Source organism: Pelophylax lessonae (genome assembly GCF_965119305.1).
Source record: "Pelophylax lessonae genome assembly, chromosome: 8".
NCBI classification, from domain to species: Eukaryota; Metazoa; Chordata; class Amphibia; order Anura; family Ranidae; genus Pelophylax; species Pelophylax lessonae.
Genome location: NC_138775.1, coordinates 10,176,601 through 10,198,605, shown reverse-complemented (window position 1 = coordinate 10,198,605; position 22,005 = coordinate 10,176,601). Strand labels below are relative to the sequence as shown.

At 46.5% G+C, this 22,005-nt stretch overlaps 1 protein-coding gene across 2 annotated transcripts in view; it reads right to left on the bottom strand.

Moving 5' to 3' along the window:
* Positions 1 to 22,005, bottom strand: part of DOCK3 (dedicator of cytokinesis 3) — a 276,655-nt gene that overhangs the window by 49,424 nt on the left and 205,226 nt on the right. For both annotated transcript variants that reach the window (XM_082265832.1, XM_082265833.1), the window contains exons 26-32: positions 20,140 to 20,286; positions 16,002 to 16,100; positions 10,660 to 10,754; positions 10,084 to 10,159; positions 6,224 to 6,324; positions 2,212 to 2,270; positions 1,978 to 2,126 (exon numbers count right to left, since the gene is read on the bottom strand). In XM_082265832.1, the coding sequence (XP_082121958.1) occupies positions 1,978 to 2,126; positions 2,212 to 2,270; positions 6,224 to 6,324; positions 10,084 to 10,159; positions 10,660 to 10,754; positions 16,002 to 16,100; positions 20,140 to 20,286 (726 nt within the window). The remainder of the gene's footprint in view (positions 1 to 1,977; positions 2,127 to 2,211; positions 2,271 to 6,223; positions 6,325 to 10,083; positions 10,160 to 10,659; positions 10,755 to 16,001; positions 16,101 to 20,139; positions 20,287 to 22,005) is intronic.

Here is a 22,005-nt window from a genome sequence, read left to right as displayed (position 1 = left end):
AATGTGAAGGGGGGGTCTCTAATTTAAAGGAGGGTCTCTGATGTGATGGGGGGACTTTAATGTGAAGGGAGGGTCTCTGATTTAAAGGAGGGTCTCTGATGTGATGGGGGACTTTAATGTGAAGCGGGGTCTCTAATTTAAAGGAGGGTCTCTCATGTGATGGGGACTTTAATGTAAAGGGGTTGGGTCTCTGATTTAAAGGAGGGTCTTTGATGTGATGGGGGACTTTAATGTGAAGGGGGGTCTCTAATTTTAAGGAGGGTCTCTGATGTGATGGGGGACTTAAATTTGAAGAAGGGGGGGTCTCTAATTTTAAGGAGGGTCTCTGATGTAATGGGGGACTTTAATGTGAAGGGAGGGGGCTTTGATTTAAAGGAGGGTCTCTGACGTGATGGGTGACTTTAATGTGAATGGGGGGGGGGTCTTTGATTTAAAAGAGGGTATCTGATGTGATGGGGGGACGGTAATGTGAAGGGGGGTCTCTGATTTAAAGGAGGGTCTCTGATGTGATGGGGGACTTTATTGTGAAAAATGGGGGGGGGGGTCTCTAATTTAAAGGAGGGTCTCTGATGTTAAAGGTGGGGCTTAAATGTAAAGAGGGGGGGGGGTCTTTGTTTAAAAGGATGGTCTCTGATGTGATGGGGGACTTTAATGTGAAGAAGGGGGGGGGTCTTTGATTTAAAGGAGGGTCTCTGATGTGATGGGGGGACATTAATGTGAAGAAGGGGGGGGGGTCTCTAATTTAAAGGAGGGTCTCTGATGTGATGGGGGACTTTAATGTGAAGAAGGGGGGGGGGGTCTCTAATTTTAAGGAGGGTCTCTGATGTGATGGGGGACTTTAATGTGAAGAGGGGGTCTTTGATTTAAAGGAGTGTCTCTGATGTGATGGGGGACTTTAATGTGAAGGGGGGGTCTCTAATTTTAAGGAGGGTCTCTGATGTGATGGGGGACTTTAATGTGAAGGGGGGGGCTCTAATTTTAAGGAGGGTCTCTGATGTGATGGGGGACTTTAATGTGAAGGGGGGGGTCTCTGATTTTAAGGAGGGTCTCTGATGTGATGGGGGACTTTAATGTGAAGGGAGGGGGGTCTCTGATTTAAAGGAGGGTCCCTGATGTGATGGGGGACTTTAATGTGAAGGGGGGGGGGGGTCTCTGATTTAAAGGAGGGTCTTTGATGTGATGGGGGACTTTAATGTGAAGGGGGGGGTCTCTAATTTTAAGGAGGGTCTCTGATATGATGGGGGACTTAAATTTGAAGAAGGGGGGGTCTCTAATTTTAAGGAGGGTCTCTGATGTAATGGGGGACTTTAATGTGAAGGGAGGGGGCTTTGATTTAAAGGAGGGTCTCTGACGTGATGGGTGACTTTAATGTAAAAAAAATGGGGGGGGTCTCTAATTTAAAGGAGGGTCTCTGATGTTAAAGGTGGGGCTTAAATGTAAAGAGGGGGTCTTTGTTTAAAAGGATGGTCTCTGATGTGATGGGGGACTTTAATGTGAAGAAGGGGGGGGGTCTTTGATTTAAAGGAGGGTCTCTGATGTGATGGGGGGACATTAATGTGAAGAAGGGGGGGTCTCTAATTTAAAGGAGGGTCTCTGATGTGATGGGGGACTTAAATTTGAAGAAGGGGGGGTCTCTAATTTTAAGGAGGGTCTCTTATGTGATGGGGGACTTTAATGTGAAGAGGGGGTCTTTGATTTAAAGGAGGGTCTCTGATGTGATGGCGGACTTTATTGTGAAAAAAGGGGGGGGGGGGCTCTGATTTAAAGGAGGGTGTCTGATGTGATGGGGGGACTTTATTGTGAAAAGGGGGGGTCTTTGATGTGTTGGGGGGAGTCTTTGATTTAAAGGAGGTCTCGGGTGTGATGGCGGACTTTCATGTGAAGGGGGGGGGGGTCCTTTGATGTAAAGGAGGGGCTCTGATGTGATGGGGAATCTCTGATGTGAGTTTACTTTCATCATCTGATGCATTTCCTCACCTGCTTGAAATTGCCGTTCCGCCGCTGTTCGCAGTCCATCATGTCGTGGAAAATGGGGATCATGATATTTCGCACCTCCGGCTGCGGGACAAGCGATACGCCCAGGAAAGGGCCGATCATCCCCGGGATGAAGTGATATTTGTGTTCTCCTGGGAGATAAAGAGTAATTGTGATATAAAGAGAGGGATAATCCCGCCAGGACAGGACTCTCCTACCCCAGCTTCAGACGCTTACCCAGGTTCTGCCACATGTTGAAGAGCTCATAGGTCATCATAACTCGCATATCGCCGTACCTGGAAGAGACAGCCAGTTACACCACGGAAATATTGCTAAACTGGAGACTGCAGACATGGGAACCGAGACATGCAGGTGTGCAACCAAGCTGAGGGCCCATCACACCTATGTACAGGAGCATCTTATAAAATTAGAATATCTTCAAAAAGTGAATTTATTTGAGTAATTTGATTTAAAAAAGTGAAACTCAATCCTCTAGAGCAGTGATTCTTAACCTGGGTTCAATCGAACCCCAGGGGTTCGGTGGGTCAGTCTTGAGGGTTCGGCACACCCTCCGCTAGTACCACTTTACTGTCAGGGACTATTTCTCCAGTTTCGGGCATGTCCTTCCGCTCCCGCTCCGCTCACACTCGCAGCTCTCTTTGCCCCTGGCTCACTCTCACTGCTGGCTGTGCAGCTTGGCTCCCGGCCGAATCCGATCGAGCCGGCGTCGCCCACTGTGGAGTGGTGGGGGGAGACAGGCCAGGCGTGCGGTGCGGAGAGGGACTGTCTGGGGGAGGGACTAACCCGTGCAGCAGCCGCCCAGCGCAGCGCGGGAGAGAACCACCAGGCCAGGCAGCCGCAGCAGCAGAAGAAGCCGGCAGGTGAGAGGCCAGAGAGCCAGTGGTGACAGTAGTGCTGCAGCCTACAGGAGGAAAACCTAGCCTGTGATCGGGAGTCGGGAAACACGTGAAAAAAAGGACTGGAGTAGTACTGGCTGTACTAGTCAAGTGACTGACTGTGTGAGAACACTGAGAAGACTATGTAAAGGGGATCTATTATATGGGGAACCTGGCCTGCTGTAAGGGGGGAGATCTAAATGGGGGACGGGACCTCAACTCACCCTGGCCTTCTGTAAGGGGGGATCTATATGGGGGACATGATAACCCCATATAGATCCCCCCTTACAGTAGGCCAGGGTGAGGTGAGCTCCCCCATATAGATCCCCCCCTACAGCAGGCCAGGGTGAGGTTAGGTCACTCTGGGGTCCCCCATATAGATCCCCCCTTACAGCAGGCCAGGGTGAGGTTAGGTCACTCTGGGGTCCCCCATATAGATCCCCCCCCTACAGCAGGCCAGGGTCCGGACCTCACCTCACCCTGTCCTGCTGTAAGGGGGAGATCTATATGGGGGACGGGACCTCATCTCACCCTGGCCTGCTGTAAGGGGGATCTATATGGGGACCTGGGATCTATATGGGGAACCTCACCCTGGCCTACTGTAAGGGGGGATCTATATGGGGGACCATGTCCCCCATATAGATCCCCCTTACAGCAGGCCAGGGTGAGGTGAGGTCCTGTCCCCCATATAGATCCTCCCTTACAGCAGACCAGGTTGAGGTGAGGTCCTGTCCCCCATATAGATCCCCCCTTACAGCAGGCCAGGGTGAGGTGACATGAGACATGATAATAACATGAGAGTGGCACTTGCCAAGATAAAGCCGCGCATTTCTGAACTGGTCTCTGAAAGACAACAGCAGAAGTCACACTAATTTGCAGTAAATATTCATTATTAAGTTTTTGTGTGAAAATCATGTTTTAATGGTTTTTCTTCTTTCTTAATGGTTTTGTTCATTTTGTGCACCTATGTATAAATATATACCTAAAATAATATATACCTATGTTTTGAATTTGAAAAATTCATATTTTATTTTTCCAATTAAGAAGGGTTCGGTGAAGTCGCATATGAAACTGGTGGGGTTCAGTACCTCCAAAAAGGTTAAGAACCACTGCTCTAGAGTCTCTTGACAATACCCCACAGATTCTCTATGGGGTTTAGGTCAGGCCAGTTTGCTGGTCAATCAAGCACAGTGATCTCATGATCATGTGACCAGGTATTGGTAGTTTTGGCAGTGTGGGCGGTGCCAAGTCCTGCTGGAAAATGAAATCAGCATCTCCATAAAGCTGGTCAGCATAGAGAAGCATGAAGTGCTCTAGAATAGCCCCCCCCCCTCAATGTTGAAAGGCAAGTGGCCAGGTATGGTATAGGAAAGAGGTGGGGGTGCATGCTCACTGCTATCCAAGGTTGCTCAAATTTGCCTCAGTATGTGTAGCTGCTGATTTTGAATTTTTTTCGGGGGGGGGGGACACTTCTTTAACCACTGTATGCCCGCCCGCCTCAGATTTACTCCGGCAGGCAGCAGCACCTGGTCGGTCTTGCGCGGGTAGCTAGGGGGCGAGCGCGCGCCGCCGAGCGGGGAAGCTGGCGCGTGTGTCAGGCGGCTCTGATTGCCGCCTGGCACCTGGCGATCTCCCCCCGCTGACAGAGAAGGACAGTCGGCTTATGTAAACACACCTGTCTGTCCTTCTCCCTGGAATGATCACAGAGACTATGTGATCCTTCTATATAGAATTGCATGTCTCTCTAAACATTTCACAAGCCCCGCCCCCCACAGTTAGAATCACTCCCCTAGGCTTACATTTAAGCCCTTGATCACCAACACTGTTAACCCCTTCCCTGCCAGTGTCATTAGTACAATGACAGTGCATATTTTTAGCATTGATTACTGTAGTAATGTCACTGGTCCCCCCAAAAGTGTCAAAAATGTCAGTCAGGGGTCCGATCTGTCCGCAGGAATGTCGCAGTCCCGCTAAAAATCGCAGATCACTGCCATTACTAGTAAAAAATACAACAAAAATGACAGAAATCTTTCCCGTAGATAGTAGACGCAATAACGTTTGCGCAAACCAATCAAAATACTCTTATTACGATTTTTTTTTTACCAAAAATATGTAGTAGAAAACAAATTGGCCTAAAATGCTAAAAAATTTAGATTTTTAAATTTTTTTTGGGAATGTCATATAGCAGAATGTGAAAAATATTGTTTTTTGTTCAAAATTGTCACTCTTTTTTCGTTTATAGCGCAAAAAATAAAAATCGCACAGGTGATCAAATTCCACCAAAAGAAAGCCCTCTTTATGGGGAAAAAAGAACGTAAATTTTGTTTGGGTACAGCGACGCACGACCACGCAATTGTCCGTTAAAATAACGCAGTGCCGAATCGCAAAATAGGGCCTGGTCATTAAGGGGGAAAAATCTTCTGGTCTTAAAGTGGTTAAGGCCCCTTTGACACAGGCGGACCGTTCAGATCCGCCTGTCCGTTTTTTTGGCGGATCTGAATGGTCCCCCCATGCATCCCTATGGGGCATCGGATGTCAGCAGAGACATGTCCGCTGACATCCGATCCGATCCGTCAAATCTGGACGGATGGAAACCCTATTTTCCATCTGTCCAGCAGATCGGATCGAATCGGATCGGATGAGAACGGACCGAAGGTCCGCTCCCATCCGATTTCCCCCCATAGAGATGCATGGGAAACTGACAGCTGTGTCTCCGCACACAGCGCGGCCGCGGAGACACAGCTGTCATCCTCCTGCTCAGCGGGGGATCGGCGGATTGATCCCCCGCTGAGAAAAACGGAGTGTGTGAAAGGGGCCTAAAGGAGAAGTATAGTCAAAGCTCGTTTGACTGTATTTAGTTCGCTCTGCATTCCTGTGACCCCTTTTCAGCCGAGAGCAGGCTGAAACCTGCTGTCAGCTGATGTCACAGAGCCGGTCCAGGCTCTGAAAAGATCCCGACCATATGGTATCCACCCAGAACCATGGACCAGCATGTGGCTCAGCGTCTCAATGATCCACTAAGAGCCTGAGACCCCCCCCCCCTTTCCGCCCCTTCCAGTGAGCGCAGGAGGGGAAAGCAAAGGGCCTCTGACTGACAGTTGCCAGCGCTCTGCTCAGAGCAGAGGGGGGGGAGGACTGAGCGATCAGCGGTGTTTTATCGCTCAGTTCTCACTACAGAGCCAGCGGGGTACAGATGCAGCAGCGATCCACTTAGCTAAGTATAATGTTTTGTTTTTTTTAAAAGCCATACTTTATCTTAATTAAATCTGTGATATATACACAGCCCCCTGTCATCAGGTGTTAGCACTCAGTGCACCCACCCGGTTCCTGGTCCACGGAGGGGCCCGACTTACTTGTCCAGGATACGTCTTCTTTTTCCCGCTGCAAAGTTTTCCATCTGTAGACTGGGCTGATTGATGAAAAGAACGGCCAGGCTGAAGTAGGAGTTCCACACCTAGGACGGGGAAGAGGCAGAGACAGACCATTACCCGCACATTCCATCACACAGAACATTGTGCAACACAGGAGAATTCTCAGATTGGCTCAAAAGTTTAATGTATCTCCAGCCAAAACCTATTTTTCATTTTGGATGGATTGGGGGGGGGGGGGGTTAGAACTCCTGTCATGTTTTTAAAGCGGTAGTATACTAAAAAAAAAAAACCCTGCAAGACAAAGACATAATGAGATAGTAATGACGCGATGACGTCACTCCCGCGCATGCGCGCGGGAGTCATTTTCCGGCACTTCCCGGCAAGGAACTCTGAAGGTCCCCCCGGACCTTCAGAGTGCATGCGCCGCTCGCGTCAGCGGCTGCATGCAGTGCAAATATCTCCTAAACCGTGCAGGTTTAGGAGATATTAATTGTACCTACAGGTAAGCCTTATTATAGGCTTACCTGTAGTTAAACGTCACAAAAAAGCAGTATACTACCGCTTTAAATCAAACGCTATCAACTATCCTTGCAGCAATACCTAATACACCTTCTCTGTGAAGTGAGAGGAGACCCGGGGGTTGATGCCAGATACAGCATTCACAGCGCTTCACTTTTTCCACATTTTGTTATGTTACAGCCTTATTCCAAAATGGATTAATTTCATTATTTTCCTTAAAATTCTACAAAAAATCCCCCATAATGATAATGTGAAAGAAGTTTGCTTGAAATCTTTGCAAATGTATTAAAAATAAAAAAGGGGAAAAAAATCCCATGTACATAAGTATTCACACCCTTTGCCATGACACTCAAAATTCAGCTCAGGTGCATCCTGTTTCCACTGATCATCCTTGGGATGTTTCTACAACTTGATTGGAGTCCACCTGTGACAAATTCAGTTGATTGGACATGATTTGGAAAATATATAAGATTCCACAGTTAACAGTGCATGCCAGAGCACAAACCAAGCAATGATGTCCAGGGACTAGTCTGTAGACCTACGAGACGGGATTGTATGGAGGCACATCTGGGGAAGGGTACAGAAAAATTTGTGCAGCACTGAAGGTCCTAATGAGCACAGTGGCCTCCATCATCTGTAAATGGACAAAGTTTGAAACCGCCAGGGCTCTTCATAGAGCGGGCCGTCCATCCAAACTGAGCGAACGGGGGAGAAGGGCCTTAGACAGGGAGGTGACCTAGAACCCGATGGTCATTCTGACAGAGCTCCAGCGTTTCTCTGCGGAGAGAGGAGAACCTTCCAGAAGAACAACCATTTTTGCAGCACTCCACCAATCAGGCCTGTATGGGAGTGGCCAGACGGAAGCCACTCCTTAGTAAAAGTCACATGACAGCCCGTCTGGAGTTTTCCAAAAGGCACCTGAAGGACTCTCAGACCATGAGAAACAAAATTCTCTGCTCTGATGAAACAAAGATTGAACTCTTTGGCCTGAATGGCAAGCGTCATGTCTGGAGGAATCCAGGCACCGCTCATCACCTGACCAATACCATCCCTACAGTGAAGCATGGTGGTGGCAGCATCATGCTGTGGGGATGTCTTTTAGCGGCAGGAACTGGGAGACTAGTCAGGATGGAGGGAAAGATGAATGCAGCAATTTACAGAGACATTCTTGATGAAAACCTTCTCCAGAGCGCTCTGGACCTCAGCCTGGGGCGAAGGTTCATCTTCCAACAGGACAACAACCCTAAGCACACAGCCAAGATACCAAAGGAATGACTACGGGACAACTCTGTGAATGTCCTTGAGTGGCCCAGCCAGAGCCCAGACTTGAACCCGATTGAACATCTCTGGAGAGATCTGAAAATGGCTGCGCACCGACGCTCCCCATCCAACCTGATGGGGCTTGAGAGGTCCTGCAAAGAAGAATGGGAGAAACTGCCCAAAAATAGGTGTGCCAAGCTTGTAGCATCATACTTAAAAAGACTTGAGGCTGTAATTGGTGCCAAATGTGCTTTAACAAAGTATTGAGCAAAGGGTGTGAATACTTATGTACATGGGATTTTTTCCCTTTTTTATTTTTAATAAATTTGCAAAGATTTCAAACAAACTTCTTTCATTTTGTCATTATGGGGGATTGTTTGTAGAATTTTGAGGAAAAAAATGAATTTAATCCATTTTGGAAAAGGGCTGTAACATAACAAAATGTGGAAAAAGTGAAGCGCTGTGAATACTTTCTGGATTCACTGTATACCAAACTAACAAGCCTGTCAGGACCTGAATCACCTGTTGGTAAAACTGCTTTCCAGTGTGGAAGGTTGTAGTTCCAGTGTCCACCAGTGGGTGTCTCCCGGCAGCCAGCATATCCCAGTAATCAGTTTACACTGGCTGCTGGGAGGGTGTTTAATGCTGGCTGCTGGGAGGGTGTTTAGTGCTGGCTGCTGGGAGGGTGTTTAGTGCTGGCTGCTGGGAGGGTGTTTAATGCTGGCTGCTGGGAGGGTGTTTCGTTTCTCCTCTACATATCCCCCTCACTCCAGTGTTTTGCTTTGCTGCCAGATATTGCTAGATTTTTATCCTGTTCCTGCTCTTGATTGTGCTCTTTGCCTTGTACCTATACCCTGAACCCTGCTGCCTTGTTCCTGCTCCTCCTCATTCCTGATCCCAGATTTGGTTCCCCCTTTCTATATGTTCCCTGGACCTCCAGTTGTAGCCTGCTTTTCTGTGATCCTTATATATATATATATATATATATTGTATATAGTTAGTTCGCTAGTTAGGATGTTTAGTTTTTTTAGTTATTTTGTCACTGGGTTTTTAGTTCACTTATATCTGTATGTTTGCTGGTGTTTGAATGGGTTTTGGTTTCACTGTAAATAAATTTTACTTTAAATATACAAAATCTAGTCCCAGTTTCCTAAGTGTAGGCATCTCTGCTGATGATTCCTGACACTAACAATCTAACAAGCCCCCTATATGACAGCATGGGTAGGTGAAAAGTCCTCTTTATGAAGGCATCAGGGGTCTATTAGACCCCCCAATGTCTCCCCTGCCCTCCACTGCAGCTAATCAAGCACTTACTTACTTGATTATTTGCATCCTCCGCTACAGTAGCCAAGGAATTGAACAGGGACGAGGGAAGTGACCTAACACACATCACTTCTGGGATCATTAGTTGCAGGGGGCATCGCAGAACGGACGTTCCTGGATCCCCTCTTGTTCTAACTGTAGTAGCTGTTTTCTGCAGTGCTGCTCCTCTGGGGAAGAACCAAAGCTGACGCCATTGCCAAGGAGGGAGGGGAGCACACATTCAGAGCCCCATAATCTAACAAGCTAATAAGCCCCCCTGTGTGATAGCATGGGTAGGTGAAAGGTCCTCTTTATGGAGGCATCAGGGGTCTATCAGGCACCCAATGTCATCTGTACCCTCCACTGCAGCTTATTAAGAAGGGGACATGCTTGATTATTTGCATCCCTTAGCTACAGTAGACAATGGAATTACAGCTCTGAACCCAGAAGTGACCCAATACACATCACTTCTGGGTTCATTACTTACAGGGGGCATTGTAGTAGCGGTTTTCTGCAGTCCTGTTTCTCTGGGCAGGAAACACAAATGATGCCACTGGCAAGAGGGAGGGGAAGCATACTTTTGAGCCCCAAGTGATTGGGCAGCAGCAGCAGCAGAAGCAGCAGCCGTGAGCTTGCTTTAACCCCTTGTTCACCATGCCATTTATGAATGTACCTGGGTAGACAAGGGGTTAAACAGTCCAACGCGTAATTACACCCTTGGCCACATTGGATAGTTTACCGTAGGTTCCTGTAGTACTTACCTTGAAATCAAAGTCTCCTTCACAGAAGTTCTTGTGTACGGCGGGTGACACATACTGGATGGTCGTCACGATGATGCTGAAAAAAAAAAAGGAAAAGTCCATTGGTGATCATGTTCTAGTGATCTTTGCAGATAAAGCCCAAATCCAGCCAAAAATAATTTATTTCTAGTTCTAGGGCAGTAATGGCGAACCTGTGCATCCCATATGTTTTGGAACTACAATTCACTTGATGCTCATGCACTCCGCAGTGCAGTTGAGCATCATGGGAAATGTAGTTCCAAAACATCTGGGGTGCCAAGGTTCACCATCACTGGTCTAGAGGAACGTGGAAGGGAGAAAATCTCCATCAGCTTTTTACATGTGTTTGTGTTCCCAATGTGGAAATTTCTCTTCTCTTCCTGTCCCATGGTTAGAGCAGGAAGTTGGCGGAAGTTTCCCCACTGGGCTCATGTAAAGAACTGACGTTCCAACCCTTCGGCACTGTTAAGAAAAAAGTTTAGCATGGATTTGGTCTTTTTTGTCAGGTTGTGATCGTCCCGTTGTGCCCTAGAATCAACGGGCCCGGTAGGCTCTTACTTGCTGGCCAACAGCCTCATTACAGTCCAGTCTGGAGGGAAGACGCTCAACTTCAGCAAGTTACGAAAGACGCAGAAAATCTTCAGCAGGAATTCCTGAGTATAAAAAAGAAAACGCATAAAAGAACATCTAAATCATTTTGGTGTTAATGCTAAGTCACAATGCCAGAAAATAAAATGAGTGACTCCAACCAAAACTTTTTTTTTTTTAACCAACGTGTTTCGGGAGCCACACCTCCACCCCCTTCATCAAGGCCTAAAATAGATATGGAATCAGCTGGTGTGGATTCAAACTGTAATTTAAACTATGTATTGGAAAACCTTTGTAACGTTCATCAGTGGGTTTAGGCTAACCTTGTTTTTCAAGCTGATTCCATATCTTTTTAAGCCCTGATGAAGGGGGTGAGGTGTGCCACCCCCTCCCTGAAACGCGTTGACTATTGCACCCAATATATGTCTGCAATAAAACTCCATTTTGGACTTTTGGTGTGATGCTTCGAACTTCAGATTTAAGTATTAATTACACTATCAGGATTCTATGGCAGTTCCTCGGTTGAGGGAAGCAGCCCACATACCACCCAGATGCCTCGCTGGGATACCATCATTACAGTTTCTATAAATGAATCGAAAGTACAAAAGCATCATTTACCTAGGGTTCTGAAACCATCAATCTACTATTTCAACCATCAGGCTGCATTCACAATTGAGAATCTTTGATTGTCTTCTTTTGGTGTTTGCATGGGCTTTTATTTGGGCGTCTGGGCTTGAGCATTTTCTTTTTCATTTAATTTTAGCTAATGGAAAGCCAGTTACTGGAGAAAGAAAACGGCACGATATGGGCATTTCTGCTTGTTTTTTTTCCAAGCATTTTCAGGTGCTCCCATTGAAATCTACTGAGGCCTAAATCACTTGGAGCTTGCAGCTTAGTAGAAGCTTATGCACTTTTTTTAGCTAAAAGCTTCAAGCGAAACTATGCTCAGGTGTGAACGAGCACTTTTTAAAACCATGGAATTCTGAATGTTGAGCGTTTTGGAGCTTCAAACTACAAACATATGAATTGGGCCCCAGAGTGCCTTGTAGCAGACTTTTCACTATGTCTTTCTTTGTTGTTCACCTATGTCAAGGATCCACTGCCATGCACAGGCGCACTGGCGCCGTAAACCGGCGAACGCCTATGCACATGCGCGTACGAAGATGCACGTAAGAAGATGCGCCTTGAATAGCTAGAGGCTACCTTAGAATAGTTTGAGGCTACCTTAGAATAGTTCGAGGCTACCTTGGAATAGTTCGAGGCTACCTTGGAATAGTTTGAGCCTACTAAATTGGCGCCAAAACCTCCTATTTAAATACAGCAGTCACTCCAGGTAATTGCTGTGTTATCTTCAGCTCTTCCTTGTGATCCTGTGTTCCTGTGTACCTGTTGTTCCGAAATTTATTTGACCCGGCTTCCTCTTGACCTTGCTACTTGCTGCCCGCCCTGACCTTTGGCTCGTCTGACTACTCTTTTGGTTATCCCTTGTCTGCTTCTCCACTTCTGGACCGGAACCTGCACTCTGCCTGGCTGGGTGATCCTAGGGATCGCGACCTGGTGCTAGCTTGCTGCGTAGTCCATCACCACCATTAGGGGCTCTGGTGAAAACCAGCTAACACTTAAGACTCCGCACCTGTGTCCTTATCAGAGTACTCACCTTAGTGTCTTATCTGGCATCCAGGTCTGCTACTGCGGCCTTTCATCAGGTGAGAGTTCTCTCTATAAGTCAGGCTCCACCTGCCATCCTGGCAACCTATCACGAAAAACTTCAGGTGTCTCCAGTGAAGGGTCCTGGTAATACTCCATCAAATAGATTGGTGAAGACTCTTTTCTGTTCCACCATGACTGTGCCCCTGTGTACACAGCCAGCTCCATAAAGACATGGTGTGACCAGTTTGGTGTGGAGGAACTCGAGTGTCCGGCACAGAGCCCTGACCTCAACCCTACTGAACACCTTTGGGATGAATTGCAATGTTGATTGCTAGCCAGGTCTTCTCATCTAACATCAGTCCTGTCCTTGGAGGTTCATGACTAAGCAACTCTGATGGGGTCATCCCGTTCCAGACAGATACACAATATGGCCCAAAGGATGGGGACACTCCTCCAAATGATGGAGTTCAGGTCTTTCCAGGGAAAGGTCCTGGTATTACTACATCAAAAAAAGACATTGTAGATAATTGCGCTCTTCTAAAATTGTGGTAACAGTTTGGTGAAGACCCTTTTCTGTTCTCCCATGACTGTCCCCTGTGTACAAAGCCAGCTCCATAAAGACATGTTTTGACAAGTTTGGTGTGGAGGAACTCAAGTCTCCTGCACAGAGCCCTGACCTCAACCCTACTGAACACCATTGGGATGAATTGCAATGTTGATTGCGAGCCAGGTCTTCTCATCTAACATCAGTCCTGACCTTGGAGGTTTATGACTAAACAACTCTGATGGGGTCATCCCGTTCCAGACAGATACACAATATGGCCCAAAGGATGGGGACACTCCTCCAAATGATGGAGTTCAGGTCTTTCCAGGGAAAGGTCCTGGTAATACTACATCATAAAAAGACATTGCAGACAATTGCACTCTTCTAAAATTGTGGTATCAGTTTGGTGAGGACCCTTTTCTGTTCTCCCATGACTGTCCCCTGTGTACAAAGTCAGCTCCATAAAGACATGGTTTGACCAGTTTGGTGTGAAGAAACTCGAGTCTCCTGCACAGAGCCCCGAGCTTAACCTAAGGAACACTTTTGAGGTGAATTGTAATGCCCATGGTGAGCCAAGTCTATTTTTTTTTTTTTTTTTTTTTTGGTGCCCAACGTGAGGTATGATGTGTGAGCCAGGTCTTCTCATCCAAAATCAGTACCTGACCTCAGAAATGGCAACACATTCTTGTAGACACCCTCCAAAATCTTGAGGAAAGCATTCCCAGAAGAGTTATTATAGCTACAAAGCGGACAACGCCACATTATTAGCCATGGTGGGTGGGAACAACTCCATATTATTGGTCATAGTTTTGGAATGGGATTTCCTTCATGATCTTGGAGGTGTGATGGCCAGGTGCACAAAGCCGGCTTCATAAAGACATGGTTTGACCAGTTTGGTGTGGAGGAACTTGAGTGTCTTGCACAGAGCCCTGACCTCAACCCTATTGAACAGCTTTGAGATGTATTGTGATGCCTATGGTGAGCCTGGTCTTTTTTTGGTGCCCAATGTGAGGCCTGATGTGTGAGCCAAGTCTTCTCCAACATCAGTATCTGGCCTCAAAAATAGGCACAAAATGACCCCTCTCCGACTCGCCAAATATAAAAGTGATCAGGACGCCCGGTGCCCAGGGCCGTCTTTCCGAATGGGCACGCCCGGCAGTTGCCCGGGGGCCCCACTTGCCAAGTGGCCCCACGCAGGGTGGCAATTTACCCTGATCTGTCCCCCCCAGTTTAATTTACCTGGTGGTCTAGCCCCCCCACCCCCCCCGACCAGTTTGTTCCTCTGAGGGCGCCAGCTGCTTTAGTTTCCGGCTCTGCGCTACACTGGTTGCTAGGATGGCCAGCCGACTGGCATCTAGCAACCAGTGATGTCTGGAGGAGAGTACCCAGCATGCACAGCGGAGGTGGATCCTCCTTGTCCTCCTCTGCGCCTAGAATGGCTCCACCCACCTCCTCCAGTCATGTTCTGTGTGCGGCCGCTGCGGGAAAGTAATGAGACTGCTGCTTTTTTTTTCTCTCATTCTGTGGCTCGGGTCCCCCTGGTAGTGAGGTATTTCGGCAGTCGTATACGACCACTATATTCACGTTTACATGGACTTTTCCTGTTTTGTTGTTTCATTGGTTGATGGTTCTTTCCAATTATTTGATGATTGCTTTTGTCACCACTCTAGTAGTGAGGCATCTTTCTCAGGTGCCCTTTATGTTTCTCCTTCTCACTGTCTGAAGAGGATCCTACCAGAAATTTCACCTTAATAAACCCAATATTAAGCAGTAATCTCACACTAGTATCAGGACAATAATTGTCCTGTCTGCTACTGCTTAACCACTTCTGGACCGGAAGGATTTGCCCCCTTGATTACCAGCCTATATTTTGCGATTCGGCACTGCGTTACTTTAATGGACAATTGCGCGGTCGTGCGACGCTGTACCCAAATTAAATTGATGTCCTTTTTTTCCCCACAAATAGAGCTTTCTTTTGGTGGTATTTCATCACCTGTGCAATTTTTTTTTTTTTGTTTGCGCTATAAACAAAAAAAGAGTGACAATTCTGAAAAAATATATATTTTTCACTTTCTGCTATATGACATCCCCAAAAAAATAAAATTTAAAAATCAAAATTTTTTAACATTTTAGGCCAATTAGTTTTCTCCTACATATTTTTGGTAAAAAAAAAAAAAAATTGCAATAAACGTATTTTAATGAGTTTGCACAAAAGTTATCGCGTCTACTAACTACGGGAAAGATTTATGCCATTTTTTTTTTTTTTTTTTACTAGTAATGGCGGCGATCTGCGATTTTTTGCAGGACTGCTACATTGCGGCGGACAAATCTGACCCCTAACTGACATTTTTGACACTTTTGGGGGGGACCAGTGACATTACTACAGTAATCAGTGCTAAAAATATGCACTCTTACTGTAATAATGACACTGGCAGGGAAGGGGTTAACCCTGTGGGTGATCAAAGGGTTAAATGTCAGTTAGGGGTCCGATCTGTCCATCGCAATGTTGCAGACCCGCTAAAAATCGCTGATCGCCGCCATTACTAGTGAAAGAAATAAAATAAATAAAAATGACATAAATCTTTCCCCTAGTTTGTAGACGCGACAACTTTTGCACAAACCAATCAAAATACGCTTATTGGGTTTTTTTTTTTCTTTTTTTACCAAAAATATGTAACAGAATACAATTGGCCTAAAATAATGAAAAAAAAAATAGATTTTTACATTTTTTTTGATTTGGAATGTTATATAGCAGAAAGTGAAAAATATACATATATTTTTTTTTTTTAGAATTGTCGCTCTTTTTTTGTTTATAGCGCAAAAAATAAAAATCGCAGATCAAATACCACCAAAAGAAAGCTCTGTTTGTAGGGAAAAAAAAGGACATCAATTTTATTTGGGTACAGCGTCGCACGACCGCGCAATTGTCCATTAAAGTAACGCAGTGCCGAATCACAAAAAATGGCCTGGTCATTAGGGGGGGGGGGCAATCTTCCGGTCCAGAAGTGGTTAAACAGAATTGACATGAATTAAGCACCAACTACCCACCATCACCACCACACACTTTTTTCAACCAATCTAGATTGTACAGTTATACCATCTCATCGCCATATCTCACCTTCAGCTCCTCCTTGCTCTGGAAGTTGTGCAGGAGGTGTTGGTAATGAGTGTCTGACATCAGTCGCAGTAAGGACAGCAGGCAAGAGACATACTCCCCCTACAGGGGACAGAGAGGCACAACAATCACTGTTTGCACTGGATCCTCTATTTAGTGTCCGAATTCAGTCACACATAAAAGACTATGAGGTTGATTTTACTAAAGGCAAATAGGCTGTGCACTTTGCAAAGTGCAGTCGCTCCAGAGCTTAGTAAATGAGGTGAAGCTTCACTTTGCAAAAAGAACCCAATCACGTGCAACGCTGTATCTTGGCCTAGGCCGACAAGGCCCAGGCCTAGGGCGGCACTTTGCAGAAGTGGGGGGGGGGGGGGGGTTGGGCGTCACCAAAAGATGCCCCTGAGTCTTATGGGGGGGGACAATCTGTCTGGCGCCCCCATAAAGCCCCATATTATACATGGGGGTCATTGTATATATAATATTTGGGGGCCAATGTGTATATAATACAATGGGGGTCAGTGTGTATATATAATACAGTGGGGGTCAGTGTGTGTGTGTATGTGTGTATATATATATATATATATATATATATATATTACAATGGGGGTCAGTGTGTATATATAATACATGGTGGTCAGTGTATACATATTACATGAGGGTCAGTGTGTCAGTGTGTATATATAATACATGGGGGTCAGTGTGTGTGTGTGTGTATATATATATATATATATATATATATTACAATGGGGGTCAGTGTGTATATATAATACATGGTGGTCAGTGTATACATATTACATGGGGGTCAGTGTGTCAGTGTGTATATATAATACATGGGGGTCAGTGTGTGTGTGTGTGTGTGTATGTATATATATATATATTACAATGGGGGTCAGTGTGTATATATAATACATGGGGGTTTGTGTATACATATTACATGGGGGTCAGTGTATTTATTTGGGGGTCAGTGTATTTATATGGGGATCAGTGTATTTATAATACATGGGGTGATGGGAGGGAACAGTGTATATATAACACATAGGGGTCAGTGTATACATAATATATGGGGGGGGGGGGTCAGTGTATATATAATATATGGGGGTCTGTGTATATATAATATATGGGGGGTCCGTGTATATATAGTATATGGGGGGTCCGTGTGTACATATAATATATGGGGGGGGGGGGGGGGTGTACACCACTGATCACGTGCAAGGAAAGTAAAAAAAACAGCATTTTTGCTTGTACATGATTGGATGATGGAAGTCAGCAGAGCTATTGCTCATTTACTAAGCTCTGGTGCAACTGCACAGTGTATTTGCCTTCAGTAAATCCACCCCAATGTCACTTACTGTACAGAAACCCATAGAATATGTACATAGATAAACATGAGAATATCAAATTTTCAAAGTTTTCAAAGTTTTTACAAAGTTTTTAGAGTTTTTACAATATAAAAATGACAGCAGTGTATTCTATGTCAGGAAGCATTGCAGGTAAATTAAAGGGGTCTATTAAAAAAAAAAAAAAAAAAAAAAAAGAGCTGTATAAATGTGACAAACATTCTTAGAGCCACCACAAAAACTTCCTGCATTCTATCTAATATGATTATTTCCTACAATTGTTAGCAGCATAATGTTATATTTTTCCTGAATTACCTCAATCAGGGAAAATATTGCATTATGACCACTAGATGGCGATGACATTCATTAAAAAAAAAATTCATATTAGTCAAAATACGGCAAGTTTTCATTACGGCTGTGTGATGTCACATTTGTACAGCAATTTTTTTTTTTACGGAGTGTCAGATCAGTTCACATATCGCAGTGCGAACTGTCAGTTCAGATATGAATTGGACCGCATAGGTGTCAACCAACATGTGATCCGATTCTGCTGCAGGCCGAAAAAAGGGTCCTGTGCGTGTTGTGTCCGAATTCGATGCAAATTTAGCCATACAATCTGTATACAATCTGTATACAATCTGTATGGCTGAATTTAGCATTGCACAGTTATTGCATGTGATTTTCAGAGCAGTGCGTTCCGAATTACATGCGATTTCTGTCTTCGCTATAGTGTGAACAGAGACTAAGAGGTCTATTCGTAAAAAAAAAGATTTGCTGTACAAATGTGACAAAGGTTCACACAGCCGTAACGAAAACTTGCCGTATTTTGACTAATATGAATATTTCCTATGAATGTCATCGCCATCTAGTGGTCATAATGAAATCACTCAATTTATTTCCCTGAACTTGCCGGAAGACATCAGCGAACTCATGGGGAGAAAACAAGGATTTAAAAGTGTTTTAACCCAGAGAGATGCTTTAATTCCCCACCTATAACCTTATCATTTGTTACATGCATCATTTGTTACAATGTTGCAGTTTTTTCCGGATAACTCCAGTGATTTAGGGGTGCAGATAAGATGTAAACATTATTTCTCTGCTTGAATAATCGAGTTTTCAATTCGTATTCAATGCGGAACTCCTGGAATTAGACAAAAATCTACCCTTGAAATGCCCCCCCCCCCCGCACTGTAAGGATTAAATGCTTAGCTTGTTTAGTCTAGGGGCGAGGGGTTACATAGGTGTAATCCTTACCTTATTCTTGGTCACACCAGGCTTCCTCTATATGACCAGCTCAGCACTGCTGCCCCTCTAAGGCGCTCTCAGACACAGCCTCATGCTGCCCCCCTCCATGTACAATGCAGGGTTATTAGCCCCGCACTGTACATGACGGCGCCAAGGGACCGCCCACAGCCCAGAGCTTTATAAGAGAGCAATGCTGGAGACATGCTGGACCAAGGGATAGAGTAACTAATACACCTTATCCCTGCACTCCTAGACCAAATGGGCATTTAACCCAGGAGGTGGGTGGGGGAAGGACCACTGCAAGGGTAGACTTTGTCTAATTCCTGAAGTTTAGCTTTAACAGAACCCTCCCACAATGTTGAGCTTTCCCTGCAGTAGTTTGTGTCTCTTCCCCTCCCATAATGGTGAGATTTCCTGCAGTAGTTTGTGTTTCTGCCCCTCCTACCAAGGTGAGATTTCCTGTAATAGTTTGTGTCTCTGCCCCTCCCACAATGGTGAGATTTCCTGTAATAGTTTGTGTCTCTGCCCCTCCCACAATGGTGAGATTTCCTGTAATAGTTTGTGTCTCTGCCCCTCCCACAATGGTGAGATTTCCTGCAGTAGTTTGTGTCTCTGCCCCTCCCACAATGGTGAGATTTCCTGTAATAGTTTGTGTCTCTGCCCCTCCCACAATGGGCAGATTTCCTGCAGTAGTTTGTGTCTCTGCCCCTCCCACAATGGTGAGATTTCCTGTAATAATTTGTGTCTCTGCCCCTCCCACAATGGTGAGATTTCCTGCAGTAGTGTCTCTGCCCCTCCCACAATGGTGAGATTTCCTGCAGTAGTGTCTCTGCCCCTCCCACAATGATGAGATTTCCTGCAGTAGTTTGTGTCTCTGCCCCTCCCACAATGGTGAGATTTCCTGCAGTAGTGTCTCTGCCCCTCCCACAATGGTGAGATTTCCTGCAGTAGTGTCTCTGCCCCTCCCACAATGATGAGATTTCCTGCAGTAGTTTGTGTCTCTGCCCCTCCCACAATGGTAAGATTTCCTGCAGTAGTTGTGTCTCTGCCCCTCCCACAATGGTGAGATTCCCTGCAGTAGTTTGTGTCTCTGCCCCTCCCACAATGGTGAGATTTCCTGCAGTAGTTTGTGTCTCTGCCCCTCCCACAATGGTGAGATTTCCTGCAGTAGTTTGTGTCTCTGCCCCTCCCACAAAGGTGAGATTACCCATTCTTCTAGGGAGATCTTGCCATCACAGTCCCTGAGATATTAAGGACTAGTCTGTGATTCAGCCCTCCATCAGTCACATGACTGAAGTGTCAGTTTGGGGAGAAGAGGAGCTGCTGTTCCCAGAAATTAATTCTTTGCCTTGTGACCCCCTCCCCCTCCCTTATATGTCCTTACGATTACCCCTTAGTCACAAAGCATGAGACCGATGTTACCAGTCCGGGTTTCTTGCCCATGGCCCCTGCAATGCCAGTCCCGTGCCTGCTGCTACCTAGTATGGTGGAGCGCGGAGGATGATGAGATGGATGGGGGAGGGGGGTTAGAAAGAAGAAATGAAAAGTTAGTTACTAACAGTGATCTCGGCGGTGCACTGGGGGCAGCGCTGGCCTCTTACCGCCTCCTGCGACTGGGATTTACTCATGATGATGAGCAGCGTCTGTAGAAGGACGTCCAGCAAACTTTCCTGCAACATCTGGACTTCCTCGCCCACATCCACCTCCTGCCAGGGAGCAATAAAAGGTCAATCAATAATCAATATATAGAGACCCAGCCCTCCTCAAAAATACTACTTTATCCTTGCACATCATATTAGCACATTATAGAAGACTTACCTGGCAAGCCATTCCCTCCAGTGCTTCGGCCACTTTTTTATTCTTGGCGTGATGACGTCACTACGTCATGCCATGCAACTGGGAGTGACGTCATCACGCAACAGAGAGGTGTTATAAATGTATGATGAGCTCCTCAGTGTATTGTAATCAGGTTTTATTCCAATCTAATATGAGCGGTTCAACTCATCACAGGCCCTCGTCAAAAGTGCCGACTATGCCCACCCTTGCTGCACCCCCCTGCTCCATTCATAGAAGCCGTACCATTGGTTCCCACTCTATCAGTGGAGGATGGGCAGATGAATGAGAGGTCTGCTTCCTTCAGCCACAGAATCAGGGCTGCTGTTCATCATGGGATCCTATACAGCCTACCTGACAGCCCCCCCTTCCCCGGCCTAGATGGGTGTGTGGGTGCAGGCAGTGCCAGGACAAGGACATCTACAGCCCAGGGCGACACGCTCCCCAAGATGCATGAGCATTGTGTGTCAGCAAAATCCCCCCCCCCCCAAAAAAAAAAAAATTGCCGAGCACTAATCTGCATGCTTTCCCCCTAAGCATAAAGCATCCCCCCTCCTCCCAGTGCAAATCCATCCCCGGCTGAAATTCCCCCTCCCAGCACAAATCTTTGCCCCCATCCCCCTGAATTCCCCCAGCTCAAATGCCCCTTCACCTCCAAAAAAAAAATCACCCCTCCTAGCACAAATCCTTTACACTTAAAATCTCATCTCCTAGTACACATATCCCCCCTCCTCCCAATTAAAATCCACCCCTGATGAAATCCCCTCTCCCAGCACATATCTTTGCCCCCCCTATCCCCCAAATCCCAAATCTTCTCTCCCCCCCTCCACTCCAAATCCCCCTCCCAGCACAAATCCCCCTCCTTATGTGTCAGCAAAAATCCCCCCCCCCCAAAAATAAAACTGAGCACTAATCTGCATGCTTTCCTCCTAAGCATAAATTCCCCCTCCTCCCAGTGTAAATTCCCACCTTTGCTGAAATCCCCCTTCCCAGCACAAATGCCCCTCCGCCCCCCCCCCCAAAAAAAGTATGCCTAATCCCTGAAACTGATCCCCCTGTGTCCCCCTTGTAGCTGACACCTGGTGGGGGGGGGGGGGGGGAGAGGCGGAGAAGCCAGCAGCACTAAAGGGGGGTTACAGAGGGATCCATGATGCAGGGGAAGGGGATCATGGACAGGAGCGGAGAGGCTGGGGGGGGGGCAGTCCCTGAAGCTGATTCCCCTGTGTCCTCCTTGTAGCTGACACCTGCTGCGGAGAGGAGAAGACAGCAGCACTAAGGGGGGCTACAGGGAGATCAATGCTGCAGGGAAAGGGGATCATGGACAGGAGCAGAGAGACTGAGGGGCAATCCCTGTAACTGATCACCCTGTGCGAAGAAGCCAGCAGCACTAAAAGGGGGGGGGGGGTTACAGGGGGATTCATGCTGCAGGGGAAGGGGATCATGGACAGGAGTGGAGATTCTGGGGGGGAGCAATACCTGAATATGATCCCCCTGTGCCCCCCCCCCCCATAGCTGACACTTGGTTGGGGGGAGAGGAGAGGAGGAGAAGCCAGCAGCACTAAGGGGGGATAACAGGGGGTCCATACTGCAGG